The sequence below is a fragment of the Venturia canescens genome, chromosome 4, assembly GCF_019457755.1.
Source record: "Venturia canescens isolate UGA chromosome 4, ASM1945775v1, whole genome shotgun sequence".
In the NCBI taxonomy this organism is placed as follows: domain Eukaryota; kingdom Metazoa; phylum Arthropoda; class Insecta; order Hymenoptera; family Ichneumonidae; genus Venturia; species Venturia canescens.
The window spans coordinates 18,267,041-18,282,786 of NC_057424.1; the positions used below are offsets into that span (position 1 = coordinate 18,267,041).

General features: G+C 41.4%; 2 protein-coding genes across 8 annotated transcripts in view; one reads left to right on the plus strand and one right to left on the minus strand.

The window, feature by feature from the left end:
• LOC122409371 (Transducer of ERBB2) overlaps nt 1–1,901 on the plus strand; it is a 35,075-nt gene extending 33,174 nt beyond the window's left edge. For 5 of the 6 annotated variants that reach the window (XM_043416878.1, XM_043416877.1, XM_043416874.1 and 2 more), the window contains exon 3: nt 304–1,901. In XM_043416878.1, coding sequence (XP_043272813.1) covers nt 304–1,051 — 748 coding nt within the window. In that variant the 3' untranslated portion in view covers nt 1,052–1,901. The remainder of the gene's footprint in view (nt 1–303) is intronic. The other variant, XM_043416879.1, reaches the window with a different exon arrangement.
• An 8,730-nt stretch (nt 1,902–10,631) lies between these two features.
• LOC122409366 (zinc finger protein Xfin-like) lies at nt 10,632–15,532 on the minus strand. 2 transcript variants are annotated; one of them, XM_043416864.1, is made up of 4 exons: nt 15,417–15,523; nt 15,125–15,332; nt 14,433–14,570; nt 10,632–14,364 (listed from the first exon to the last, which is right to left on the minus strand). In XM_043416864.1, exons 2-4 carry the CDS (start codon nt 15,269–15,271, stop codon nt 11,101–11,103), a joined length of 3,549 nt encoding a protein of 1,182 aa, XP_043272799.1. In that variant the 5' UTR covers nt 15,272–15,332; nt 15,417–15,523; the 3' UTR covers nt 10,632–11,100. The 2 variants fall into 2 exon arrangements, with proteins under 2 accessions (XP_043272799.1, XP_043272798.1); XM_043416863.1 differs by having other exon boundaries at nt 15,125–15,532.
• Nucleotides 15,533–15,746: the final 214 nt, after the last annotated feature.

The following is a 15,746-nucleotide window of genomic DNA, read 5'->3' on the forward strand; positions in this document are numbered from 1 at the left end:
TTTTTTCAAACTCGATGTTCAAGTTTCGCATCGTTGGGACCCGAGAGGGTTGAGAGAAGAACCATCAAATATTCAATGACATTCGAAATATCCTGGCTATTCAATACTCTCGTTGTTTCGTATCGTCGAGCCTCGTGGGTATGCTGGAAAACATTTTTTTTTCAACTTGAAAGAATTTGATTCGGAAGGTTATTTGATAGCGCCAAAGATGCTAAATTATGGTTTGCAGTGTTGTTATTTTCACGAGTAAAATGAGCGTAGTTTTAGCGGTCATTGGTAGAAACCACTCACTCATTGACCCAGACCGTCCGCTTTCAGAATGTCGCCAACCGAATTCTCCAACTACATAAAGCAGCGAGCGATGCAGCAGCAGATTCATCATCACCATCACCATCATCAACCGCAGCAGCAGCAGCAGCAACAGCAGCAGCAGCAACAACAGCAGCCACAGCAGCAGCAGCAGCAGCAACAACAGCAGCAACAACAGCAGCAACAGGCCGGTTTACCGGTGTCCCAAAATTCGCCGACGAGTCGTTCCCTCTCGCCCGGTGGAATCGTCGGACCTCAACAGCAACAGCAGCACAGCGGGGCTGATCCGAGTGCCTACTTCTTTCACGGGCCGTATCATCCGCATCAGTTCGCCCATCGAAATATTTTCGAGCCGACGAATCACGGGGCTGCGACAAACGTCGCTGCGGCTGCAGCCGCCGCAGCCTATATTCCCGACATCTACGGGGCCAAGTTCTCCTCCTCGTACCTCGATCCAACCGCCCTTGGGCATCAATTTTACGGGGCTAGCGTGAGCAACAACGGTGCTACTAATCCACCCGCGAACACCCAAGTTTCCACCACCGGTAATCTCGGACCGGTTGGTTCGACGAGCAACAACGCGGCCGTAGCGGCCGCGGCTGCTGCCGCCGCAGCTGCAGCTGCAACCACTACGAGCCAACAGGACAAAGCCGCCCTTGTCGAGGGTCTCAACAGCTTTGGCCTTGGTTCCGTCACTCATTACCCAGCTAGTCAGTATCAGCATCTTCTCGTCGCCAATTAAAATTCTCTACTTTATCGACCTACCGATATATTCACCAAGATTCATTGATTTATCGATCGATTCAATTAATGCCTTGGAATATTCCTTGAGCTTATAACAATAGACGGAGGGGGATAGAGATAGAGAGAGAGAGAGAGAGAGAGAGAATCTACCGATGAAAATCGAGGACGTCAGGCATCAACCGATTTCTGCATGCTAAACTAACTCTCGCCCAAGTTCCTTCATTTTTATTATTTTTTATTTTTCTTCTTATCTCCGAATCCTCGCACAACTCTCGACAGTTTCTCCGCGTTGCGATTTTTCTTTCTCTCTCTCTCTCTCTCTCTCTTGATTTCCAGCATCAAAGATCCTCTGAATTGTAAGATTCGAAGAGAGTCCCTCGATGCTCAAACAATAACAGCGAACTTCGAAGGGACTCGCTCGAAGGGCGATGAGAGATGCTCCGTAACTTTCCCTCCGCCTCCCCACTCATCCACACCAGTAGAAAATTACCAACGACGAATCGACCTTGGCCAGTCGAGTTTAAAACGCGTTACGAACGAGTATATTGCTTACAATATACGCCATTATCACTGTATACGCGTGTGTGCGTGTGTTTGCGTGTACGAAAAAATCCTTCGATCACAAAAGTGTCGTTGGCAGCCGAGACAAAACGAAAAGGAGGAGAAAGGGGGAGAGAGAGAGAGAGAAAGAGAGAGAAACGAGACGAGAGCTTTTCCAATGAAACGTGGACTGGCCGTTATGCGACACACGAAAAAAACAAAACATTTGGAAAACACGAGAAACACGATTAGCACACACACACACACACACACACACACACACACACACACACACACACACACACACACACACACACACACACACACACACACACACACACACCCACACACCAACACTCATATATATATCACGAAGGTGTAATAATTTATTTTTTCACTGATATTAGACAAAAAATAACGAGATACATATATGCATATACATATTAATATGTATTTATATATATGTATGTATCTGTAGAGCCTACGTATTAAATTACGTCGAGGACACCCTCGTTTCACGAAGATTTCGTGAGAGAGATATAAAATAAACAAAAATGGAATAACGCAAGGACAGAATAGGCGCCAAACGAATAAAAAGCCACGACTCCTCACGAGCCACGGATCCGGGCTTCTAACCGGGCAAAGCCCGATCCGGGATAAACGAAATGAGCTCGTTTCTCTATAATATTAAAGAGCAACAGCGGAGACAGAGAAACTTGATTGTAGGATAGGGAAAATGATAAATATAATATAGAAGAAAAGTAGATAGAGCGAAAGAGGGCAAGCGAGAGAAAGAGAGAGTGGCGCAGGTTAAAACCTTTGGGGGTTGGAAGCTCCGCAGCCCTGAGGGACGGAGCGCAGGGCTCGTCTTTTCGTACGGTCTCTTACATATTATTTTTATAACGTATAAAAACGATTAATGGCATAGAATTTAAAAAGAAACAAGAAGAACAGCATCAACAACACGAAACAGACGTTCGGACGATCTCGCGACGCGTTTTTTGTCCCGTTGACCCCCCCCCCCCCCCCCCCCCGCCCATTTCCTCCTTCCGAGCGTTAGCAGCGACAAAATCGGAGTAACTAGAGAAAGGAAAATAATGAAAAAATTGAGGTAAACGAATCTGGCGAGCTAATCAAAAAATGCCCACGTGTCTTTGTGTGGACGCAAAAAGATTCCTAATGTCTGTGCAAAAAGATAAATATCGTTTTTGAGCGAAGGAAACCCCCCCCCCGACCTGCATACGCGAATAAGAAGCGAACCAGACGAAAAACGCGATTCGCGGACCGATCGGCAAATATAACAAACCTTCGTTAGTTTATATACTTAATCTTAACTATGGACACATACATAACTATTAACGATACGTACGACTGTGGTAGCTATGCTAGTACCTGCTATTGTTAATAAGGGTGTTAATTATCGGGACGTGGACGATTCGAGCGTCCTTAATACAGACGCCGTTTCCCTCCCTCCCCCGCCCCTTGACCCTCATTGCCCCCCTCCCCCCTGGCCATCTTTAATTACGACGAAGTTTTACCGCGGCTTCTTCATACCCGACCCCCCCCCCCCTTCACCCACTCCCGGAACTAGCCACGATTTAAAAATCGTTGCAACAATACGAATACTATTGTGAACCGCGAATCAAATGGATCTCTTGTCCGTTAATACACGGACGAGGCTGCTGAGCTTAAGCGAAGAATCAAACCCGCGATCATTCTCCGTTGCGGGACGATGGCGCGAGATAACGAAGACATGGAAAAGAAAAGAAAAGAAAAAAAAAAGTATTTAATTATCGATACACGGAATAAAACGACGAGCAATCGGCTTTGATATTTCGATGCGTGGATTCGCGATTATCGGGAACGTATAGAGAGAAAAAGAGAGAGTGAGAAAGAAAAAGCGGAATGATAACTCTGGAGATCTTGAACACGCGCCGAAGAGTACCGATTTATATAAACTATATTTAAAATGAATATTCATGAATTTAATAATAAAAGAAAAGGGAAAAAAACAAACGATTGCATATATACATTATTATGGATGAGTCTAGAGTTAAATGAGAGAAAGACACACACACACACACACACACACACACACACACACACACACACACACACACACACAAATAGTATTATACGTTTACGATATCGATTATATACCGGAGCCAACCACTTTGTAAGAGGAAGAGGAAGAAAAAAAATTATGTGTATATATCTCTATACATATATATGAGTATGCATAGTTTTCCATGTACACTTGTAGTCGAACTTGGTGTAAACACTACCGTACGGCAAATGTACGAGGAATGTGGGACAAAGGATTGCGAAGGGGAGGGGTAACGGATAACGGACACACGGAAATTCGTAGCTTTTCAAAAATCGATAATCTCTCTGTGTTAAGAAGAAATATCAAGTGTCTATAAACGCAGTTAGCGCGATTGTCCCCCATAATGGGGTTATTTATAACAAACGAATACAACAAAAGCAACAAGAACAAGCAAAATAAGAAAAACACACACAAACAAACTGAACAAAAGTATAATGGAACACTGCATATACGCGATATATATATATATATATTCTTATACTTGGCCAAGCAGGGGGACTAGAGAGAGACACGGAGGAATAAAAGAAAGAAAAGCGAAAAGTCTGAGCGAAGCAGAGTATCGAGAACAATTCGCGGGACTTTCGATGTATGAGAACGCAAAAAAGAAACAGTGTCCACGCGTAACTGTCGTACCTGGTCATCTGAGGGGGGAAAAAAGAAAAATGATATTATTAAGAGAAATGGTGGCCGCGCGCGAAATGTGTGCGAGGAGAAAAGTAACTGTGAGATTTTGAAAAATAACGCAAGATCGCGCTGCTGTTGGTCGTCGGGCGGTCAGTCAGAATCGGCCAGTCTCTCTGTCCACTCTCTCGTGTAAATAGGAGTTCTCTCTCGTGTGTTTCCTCGATAGAGTATAGACATTCTGTCCTGCGCGATGTATACGTCTACATCGCACCAAAATATTTATATGTATTATGCATATTATATATTATAATGTATATAATATATATAAGTAAGGTATATTAATATAAATATATAATATACGGAAGTGTAGGTCTCCCCGCGTTTACGAACGATTAAAAGACAAAGCGAACGATCCGACAGAAAGGAATGGGAATTACGAGAATAGCGAGATCGGAGCGCGGAAAAACAGGCGAACGAGCACGCACGATGGAATGGGGTTCTCGTTCGAATCCTTTTATTATTAAACACGATACGAGAAGAAGGTTAGAAAGGAGAAGGGGGAAAAAAAGCAACCGTAGCTTGTAACACTAATATTGAATAATTAACTAACCAGAGGATCATAATTAGATTTGTAATTGATCATGCATATATTTTTCAATACCTCACGACTATTCGGTGTATGTAAAGAAAAAAAAGTAAACTCGAAGAAAAAGATAAATAGAGAGAAAAGCGAAGGATAAGATAAAACGTGAAACGACTACAAACACACACAAATTTATAAAAACTTGTCAGTCTCCGCGTACACGCAGCAAATAATGAGGCGCGCGGCGTCGTCTTAGGTTTTTATTTCATTTTTATTTCATTTTATTCTTCAATTATCGTTTTCCGCAACTCTCTCTCACGCGAGTTACATATGAATTGGCCCCCCTCGTCGGTTCTATTTTTATTTATTTATTTATTTATTCGCATATAACATATGTATATCTATATATATAATATCGCGTTGAATCGAATTTTTGAATAGCCACTTTTTTTATCATCTTTCATCCACGTTTTATTTTCTTTGTTCCTCCTCCTCCTCGCGTCCGATACATCAACGTCTGTATCGTTGAGCATCGTTTCTCGCTTTTCCTTGTTTTCCTTTGATGCCTTTACACTCGCAGTTATAACGGCTCTCGTCTCCTCATTTTTTCTAATTCTTTTTATCGTTTTGTTTTGTTTTGTTGTTTTTCTTTTTTCTTATTGTCGAATATGTACATCATCGGAATTATAAACGACGCTAATTATTGTCAGAATCCACGGAATACTATTACTATGAAAAGTAATATTATTACTATTAACTACTCCTATTATTCTACTACTATTACTACTACTACTACTACTACTAATACTACACCAGTACTATTACTATTACTATAAAACTACTACGAGGATGGAAAATACCATAGTGTACTACTATTACCGATTACAATTGTAGCAGCAATTTACCACCTTTATCGTTTCTCTTGTCGCTTTAAACGTATCGATTGCGTCTATGGATGACTCGACCGTGAGGTTTTGTTACGTTTCGTTTTTCGTTATAATCGATTGTTATCATTGTTATTTTTTACGAATAGAAGATTGAAAGGAGGCGGCGGGGGTGGACGAGTTATTTGGCGAGAGAGAGAGAGAGGGGGGGGGGGGCGGTGGGCGGGCGCGAGCGAAAAACGGAAATTTCGTTGGCGCCTGGCCCGCCTCCATTTTCTCTTTGTTCTGTCGTGCAGCAGTTTTTTGTCCCGCACCTCCGTTAGTCAAGCTCCCGCTTCTTTTCGTTGTTGTTACATTCGTTTTAACTCCACTAATTCATATCGACGAAAAAAAAAAAAAAAACTACTGAAATAACAAAAAACTTTCGAGTCAAGAGTCGACTTTCGTGAGAAGAAGAATAATTGAAAAATCATCAACGATTCTCGATCGATCGTCGTTGTTTTGAGATCGACGCGGCCGCCCCCGAAACCTCGCGAATTTTCTTCCCTTCTCGTCCCTCCCTCCCTCCCCGTCCTACTGAATAAAAAGTAAAGAAATGAAAAATTGAAAATGTTTAAAAAAAACATAATAATAACGACAAACCCCGCGTCATTCGTTTCGATGACCTAATTCTTACACACCACTCGTAAATTATTTTTTGTATTTTTATATATTGTGAGACGAGTCGACCATGTTGGGGCTGTGTGCGTGTATGCGCGAGTGTAGTGTGGCTGTGCCTGGCCTGCGTGTGCATGGGTGCGCAAAAATCACCGTCGTCGATTCCGCGACACTATTTCGTTTTTATTCTTCGGTGTAATCGCTCATCATCATTATTATTGTTTTTATTATTATTACTGCGAGAAAGGATGAGGGAACGAAGAGAAAGAGAGAGTTACATGTGTAGTTTGCAGGGGGTTCAGTCGAACAGTCGAATAACATGCAGCAGCAGGTAACCGGAAAAATACACGCGATGCGGCGAAGCACCGAACGACTATTGTTCGAAGTGTAAATTCCTGGATACGCGGCCGTACCCCGAGCTTCTCGAAAGCAAAACAAAGAAAAATGAATCGGAGATAAAAACAAACCCAAAGTAGGTGCAAACGAGAGAATTAAACAAAATTTTATAATGCCGTCTCTATTATTGTTGTATCGCGTACGAAAGAGCGAACGGGAGTGTGTGAGAGAGAGAGAGAGAGAGAGAATGCGTGCGAATCAGCGTTGACGAAAGTTGTTTTTTCGTGTTCGTCTTTATTCAACGCGCGAATGCGAAAATGTTTGTGGTTCCTGGCACCCGAGCGAGAGAAGTAAACGGTGAGAAGACAAAAAATATAAAAGTGTGTGAAAAAGTTGAAACAAAAGGGTGAAAAACACAAAAAAAAACAAAACAAAAAAAAAGAACAATACGAAGCAAAACAAAAAATGAGGTCGACAACGTCGAGTATCAGGGCGCCTGGTTATTAGTACACATTTTTAATTAGCTCTGAAATATAAAGTCGGCGCCCGTATTAGTTGTTGAAATTTTTGTAGTTTAGAAACGAATATTCTTCGTAGAGTTGAATGTTGTCGATTTTCTATTAGCTTAAATTAAAAAATACATTTAAAAATGAAAAGGAAAGAAAAGGCAAAACAAAACAAAACAAAACAACTATCTTTTAAGGGGGCATCGGCGTGCTTATTTCGAACCCAAACACACAGTCAGAGAGAGAGAGAGAAAGAGAGAGACGATTTAAAGTAACCGATAAAAGAAAAGAACAAAAAAAACAACAACAAGATGATTGTGAAATGAAAACAAATAATACGATTACTGTACGTTGATTATAATAGATTTTCTATTGATTATCGCGCTCTCGGTGTAGCGCAAGCGTCGATTCGTGACCGATCGAATATATTCATTGAAACTAGGCCAAGATCCGTGCAGCGTATTCGACGCTGCATTCGAGTTTCATTATATTAGGTTATGTATAAATATATGTATATTTATACATATATTTGACACAATATTTAATATATTATTTAGTACATGAATATTAATACTATATGATGATTGTATAGGGTGCGAGTAAACATACGAGCACCGAATTAAGTGAAAAAAGAAAGAAAAATAAGATAAAACAAAAGAATTATGATATACTACTCTGTACACGAGAAACTCACTTAATATACAGAAGAGATAACCTCACGCATGCAATGAGCGCGCGTGTGTGTTTAGGAAAATAATGACGATGACGATTGAGGGATAATGCGATAAAATACGATATCATGAAATTATTATTCTTTGTTACTTCTTTATAATTGAAAACAAGATGAAAATATATACAATAAAGGAAAAAAGAACGCGATACCGTACGAATTAAGTATTGGCTCTGATGTTAAATAATTTGTTGATTTTTGTTGGCGGTATTACGCAACGGTACGTGCTTTCTCATTGCTCATCAATCGCGTATATTACCCTTGGATGAATTTACGTTTTCAAATTTTCTACTCTGATCGTTTTTCAAACGATGCCACCCGCACACACGAATACACTACTCCGCTCACTCGCACACTCTCTTTCTCTCGCTCTCCTCTTCGCGAAGGCAATTGAAAAAAAGAAAAAAGAAAACAATTACTGTCGGATGCGAATAGCAGCCTTTTTGGCACAATTGTATCAAGTGTCGTCACGACTCAATGTCCGAACATATATTTTGATATTATTACACCGATCTATAACGACGGATGGTCTAGACGTGTTAAACTCCTATTGTAATGTGCAATGTTTTATAAATAATAGTTGGTTATTATTCAATTTTATTCACGTGACGTTACTCGAATAGGATGAAAAAATGAGGTTGTTCGTACTTTTACGATAAATCATATTTTGTGTTCACCTTATATTTTTCTATCAGAATTTATTTGCGTATGCTGCCATCGCGCGAACGCTGTTTTTCGAGGTTATATATTCGATCGGAGTTGGAAGAAATTTTAATTCGTTGAGATATTTCACTTTGGCCCGTTTTTTATCGTCCGTGGAAGTATCGATTACTGGCAAAAAAAAGTTCTACACTGCGATAAAATCCAATGTCGGGATTACGCGGATGAGACACTGAGAAAAAAAAAGGGGAGAAGAAGAGAGTGCGACGTGCGTGCGTTGTGTGTATGATGGCCACAAAAATTCGAAAAACACGCTGAGATGGGAATGAAAAAAGGCAAAAAATCCGAAGAATATTTCGTACACTTATATGTACATTATGTTAACTATTTATAGGCAATTTTCATCCAATTATATTTACGAATTATATCTAGATTTGTGAATTAGCTAATGAGAAAAGTGATTACTTGGAAGCTGAAATTATAAGAAAGTTTTAGAAATTCGTTTTTCCGATTGAGGAATATCAACCGCACGATGACTTTCGTTTTTCTTTTTTGAGAGGTTATATTCAGGAGACGCAGCGTCGCTCGGGAGGGTCGCGCATAATATATACTATATTTACCCCAATTTATACGTCCGACGAGAGTCAACCAATTTTGCGATTGAAATTATCGCATATATTTACCCTTCCCCAAATAATTCTCCCTCCTCCCTCGTGTCACCAACAGCAGCAGAATAAATATCTTTCCGCGGCATTGTTAGTCTTACGAGGAAAAAAAAACCAAAAAATAACGAGATTTGGCCTAATATGTGTGTATCGTCTTCGTCGTCGTTCTTTGTGTGTGTATATATGTACTTTATCGAAAAAAACGAAAATTTTAAGCAGCGAGCTGTGTTGCCACAGCAGCGAGCGAGGTTATTTGTTTGATCGGAGAATATGAAACAAAAATGAGAAGAAAAAAAATATAACGATATAACGGTGAGCACATTTTTGGCGTTTACGACTCTATATTCACGTGTATATTTACCAATCAACGAGTGATGCTCCTGCGTTGATCAAAGTCTTTGTTGTAAATTTGAGAACGATTGTCCAATCGTGTTACTAATCGTGATCTTGCGATATTATTATTACTGATCATCATATTGACCGATTTTGCGACATTTACGATCGATCTTTTGCGATATTAAACCACCAACCGATTTAGCAATATTTATCAAGCAATCTGCACCTTACCAATCTTTTCGTAAACTGCTTGAACAGAGGGAAAACAAAACAACAACAAATCCATCGAAATATATCATGTCCTCGAAAAAGAGAACACAATGGGCGCGTTCGACTCTTACGCTTTCGCGCTCAAAACGTGTGTGTCCCCCTCTACCATCGAACGGTAGTACTATTCATCGTGCTTCGAGAACTTTCAAGCGCTCTAATCAAACGCGCCCAATGACTGTACGTATATAAGTAGACATGTACATACCGACATATGTCCGCTGGTATGTTGAAATAATGCATACATTGTTATTTCTCATTTTTATTTCCTTTTTTCGTAATGGGACTTCGTCAAAAAAAAACGTTATTATGTAGTGTGTATCTGCATATATATGTATATATACACGTTTACACTATCGCCACCACCAGCACATGTACACACACCCGCATCCACACATTTGACATACACACACGCAAACACCCATACATACATATTATACATGTCTGTACTATAATAGTCTATAATTTTTCATACTGTTGTACGAATTTTTAAGTTTATATCAAAGTGTTTTGTGTATCGGTAAGACAGAGAGATATATATATATATACATACACATATATATATATATATATATATTATATATATATTAAAAAAATGATTAAGAAAATGTGTAGAGGAACATTCGAGTGGGAATTTTGGCGATAAAGAGTAAAGAGAAGAAAAAAAAGTTTGCTATGCAGCGTCTCTTTTATACGCTTGTGTTTATTGCTTGATTTTTGTTTCTTCTGCAAAACGCTATTGGATTAACCTCAATTTTTTCACAACTATATAGTCGTATAACGTAAAAGTTACAGTCAATGCGGAACACGCAGCAGACGCGCTTAAGGCAGTTCCGGTCGAACATGATGAGCGAATAAACGAAAAAAAGTAATGGTAAATTTACTTCCTTTTCGTCTCGTCTTCTTCGTATAAAAATACAAGTTATTTTTCCGTGCGATGCGATTTACGTGCGAAACGAAAACGTTTTCTTCGGGGGAGAGAGAGAGAGAATGTTGAAAATGAATTACAATCGGATAGAACGACGCAGTCTTTGAATTTTTAAAAAAGGAATGCCAGAAAGTCCATCTCTCCTGTTTATTTCTCTCTTTTGTCTCCCAATGGTCGTGCTTAATTGTTTTTCCCGCGGAATATTTCGACTGGATAACGTTCGTCTAAGCTTCGTCCTCGTGTATCTTCAAATAATGTATTTTGAGAGCTTTGTAATTGGGGTAAGTTATTTCGCAAATCGGACACTTTCTTCCGTTCGCACCGCGAACCTCGTATTTGTCGATATGAATTTTTTTGCAAAGAGTCATTTTGTCGTTGCTCGAGGCACGATTAGCACGGTGAGCAGTCAACATGTGGGCGGCCATTAACGAAGGACTCAGAGATTGACGGGGACACAAACCGCAAGTGTACACAACATTCGCGTGACTTTTTTCATGATTTCGCTTCGCTGCTAGAGTCTCGAAAGTGAAGTTGCAACCGTCCAAGGAGCAAGAAAAACGCGTTGCTCGATTGGCAGCGCTCGCCCCGTGGACTTTCGTATAATGCTGTCTCATGTTCGATAGGTTCGTGAACTTTTTTGGACAAGATGTACACGCCACCTGAGGGCTGCTCAGATGATTAGGATCCAAACCGAAATCCGTATCGTTCGTTATTTTGTGCACTACCTGTCGATGCTTCACCAACACTCTGATGTCCGCCATTGTTTTACCGCAAAGATTACAAACGATCGATTGTTTGCGATCTTCCGGAAAGACATTGGAATTCCGTTTGGGCGGTGACACGAGGGTGGTCGGTTTGACATAATGATCCACAGGATTCGAAGCTCTGCGATCGCTCGTTGACGTTTTCGATGAACTGCCGCCCTTTTTGCTCGTCGGATGTGCCACCAATTTGTGCTTATCCATGATCGATCTGCTGGCAAATATCTTGCGACATACCTCACAAGTAAATCCTTCGCCGAAAGACCAACGTTTCCTCCCACGACTAACGCCCCCCCCTACAGATGGCGCTGCCTTGTGACGCTTTTTGTGCTTACGAAGATTAGCGATAGAACTGTAAAATTTGCCGCACAAATCGCACTGCGCAGGCGCCTGCTCGCGTTTCGCTGTCCCACCGTTACTCAGTATGGGATTATTCTCGTGCCACTTTATGTGGCTTGCCAGACTTTCTTCGTCCGGTAAAACGTTGGTGCATAACTCGCACTGTAATTTGTCCCTGATAAATTGTTTCTCAGGCTTGCTCCGTGCACAATGAACTTCCCACAGATGGTTTCGAAGATCTGTCACGTCGTTGAAACGATCATCGCATACCTGACATTGCAGGGCTCCGCGTTCCACTCGGCCGACAAGCGGACTTCCATTCGGAAATGATTTTCTCGCTCTCGGCGAAGTGACAGATCGAGCCTGATCGCTATTGCGAACGGGGCTCACATTTTTACCTCCGATTATCGTCGTCGTAGTCGTTCCCACTGTGGCTAAAGTTTTTTCTCCCTCTCGCGCTCCGTCGTTTCCTATACTCAATCTCGAATTAACCCGGAAATGATGACCGCGATGAATTTTCAGAGACGTCTCACTTGCGAAAGTCTTGCCGCATATATAACAAGCGAGATGATCCTCACCCTCGAGACCGTGAACGTCGCGACGATGAAGTATGAGCTCTTGCGGACTCTCGAACACCGATGAACATTCCGGACAATTTTCAACCCTCTCGGCAGCTCGCTTATGCTCCAACTCCACGTGCTCCGTCCATTCTTCCTCATGAGCGAATGTTTTCGCGCATGTGAAACAATTGAAACGACCATGCAACTCGTGGACCGCTCGCACGTGACGCTTCAAGTTCGGAACACTCGCGAATACTTTGCCGCACGAGTCGCACTCGAAGTTTCCACCCGGATCCGATTTTATCGATAAACGTGGATTACTCCTTTCGTTTGCCTTGCTGTATCTTGGAGGTGAAACTACCACAAGCTCGTCGCGAACATGATCTGGTGGCACTTCGGTCCATTGGTCATCGCCGTTGCCATAGTGTTCTCGGTAATGTGACACAAAATCGCTCGGCTTGACCTTAGCGTCGCAGCGATAACACACGATGTGGTTTTTTTTGTGGTGCGCTTGTGATACGTGGTTTTGAAATTTGTTGAATGCGAGAAAAGTGAGGCCGCAATTGATGCATCTGTAGCACACCCGACACTCGGCAGGCAAATTTTTGCACAGTATTATGTGACGTGACAGATTTTGCTTGTGTTTGTAAATCATACCGCAATACGTGCACGGATGATTGTGGGCGGGATCCCCGTGGTTGTAGGGCGCAGGCAATTTACGATCGCCTTTCATCGCTGCGTCCTTACGTTTTGGATTTTTCGAGTTCGAAGGCGCGGAAACGAACTGGGGAGTTGTCACACTGGACACTGGTTCGAGTCGTGGTGGGGGACGAAAAGGTCCACCCATCATTTGTTCGTATTGCCGATCCGAATGTCGCGATAAATGACTCAGAAGTTCTTTCCTGTTCACCAATGACCTGAGGCACATGTTACAAGTGAAATATTTTTCCGTACCGTGCTCGGGAACTACCAGTGCTATTTTCATCGCGCATTGAAAAGATGCTCCGCAGTGGAGTTTGTAAACTGAACGATCGGCAAACTCTGTCAAACAAGCTATGCAAGTGTACGGTCTCAAATCTGGCATATGCTGGCGTATGTGATTCAACGTGCTCCGACGATCGCCGAAAGAAACTCCGCAAGTGTAACACGAAAATGTCTTCAATTGGCTTATTATGTTCTGCTGAACCGGAGTCAACGGTGCGTCCTTTTCCAGGCTTATCAATTCGTCTTCCACATCCTCCACTTCCATTTCCGTTTCCATCCCTTCTTCTTCCTCAATTATTGAATTCTGCTCAGCCAACGAACTTTCTTCTCCTTGCCTTTTTATCAATTTTCTTACACGTAAACCCTTCGAAACTATCTCTTTTCCACTGTGGAAACGTTCCATGTGCTTTGAGTAACTGTATTTCGAGTGCAAATATATTTGGCAGTGCGCACATCTCTGCTTGTAACGACGCAAACCACGATAATGCGTCAATGGACCTCGGCGAACTTTTCTTTTCATCCCCTTCTTCGATTCCAGACCCAATGAATTCGTTTTCTCAGTCGAATCCGCATCTGATGATCTTTCTTCCCTGTGACTGGCTACTGCCATTGGATTCAACAACAATTCTGAGCTACGTGCAAATTCTCCAGCAACTGTTCGATTCTCATCTCCTTCTATCAATTCTCTTTTTATCGATGTTGCTCTTCTGGGGGTCTCATTATTATCTAACCCGTCTGACACGTCGTTCACGTCTTCAGTTTCTTCGTCCGAACTCAGGGGTACTGTTTCCCCCACCTCCATCGCTTCGTCGACATCCGGCGGTTCCACTTTTATATTTCCAGCCTATAAAATGAATACCAGTATTTAAATCCAACTCATCAGAATCTTGTTGAGAAATGTTGTGTACTCACACCCTCGGCCAATTGGACTAAACACTGCTTCAATTTCTGCTGAGATCTGAGACAATACTCCTTGTAAGAATGCCATTTATTCACTCTTCTCAGACAGTCGGAACATATAGACGTCGATAGTTTATCGCTTGTCAGAATCTGTGAAACGTCCAGAAATGATTTTTTTAGTCAAAACCTGCTAATTCGTGGCTTTGAAGTTTTCATTATACGGAGCATTTGTTTGTGAATTCTTCCCTTTGATTTTCAACATTATCTGAAAGTTCTTAGTGAATTGAATTTTGATATTCCAAAAAAGTTCTGAATAAAGTTTGGAATGATTAAATAAAATGGATTTGTTGTGGTATCGTGCGACCGTAAACAGCATAAAAGTTTGGTCATGGGAAATGAATAAAAAACTGTAAAGTTTTCAAGATTTTGAGTCGTGATAAAGGAGAAATGAAAAAGCCATTGGTTAATCACAAGTCACAGGTAGCAGAGAAATGACTAAGTCGCTGAATTTTCTCCAATTTTTGTGAACTATAACAAACACGATACTTTTTATTCTATTCCATGATTTCATATTTTCAAACGATTTCGTGACACTTCATACACATTGCCATTATCATAGATATTTACCAAACAAGTAATATACAGACTCACGCACACACATATATAATATATATTTATAAGAGAGTGTATACAATTGAACGAACCTCTATTGAAAGGCAGGTTTGAATTTTCGACGCGAGTGAAACAGCCGCGATAGCTTGATCAGCGAAGACCGATGATTTTGGCTTCTTCGACGAGAGACACAACCTGCATACGTTCCCAACATTCCGAACATCGACGATATCATTCATCTTTGATTCCGGTTTTTATTTTTACACACCCACTGCGCCTCGTCGCGTAGACTTCGGAGATCTAGGATTTTATGTCCTTCCGGGTATTAGTTAAGCGACAACACATTTGTTAAATGAAACGAGGTGTATTACTATCGCGATTTACATTTGATCCAGCTTTCGGTTGCTGTTGTCGGCATCCTATAGGTTAGAACTAACCGAACGAACGAAGCATCCTCTGCACTCTTCAGCAGGGTGAGCAGGGTTGCCACTGGGTGAAAAAGAGACTGTAGAGTGTAAAAGTGGGTGTACAACAAAAAGGGCGGTAGACCAAAGCCAGAATCGCTTATTTCAGGGCTTCACCGACAGAGGGTGCGCCGCCGATAAATTCACTTTTGCTCCAGTCGGCTATGCACATTCTCTTCGTATTTACATTTATCGACGCTGATCGACGCCGAAGATTTTGAATCAGAAAACAGCGTTGAATTTCTATAGT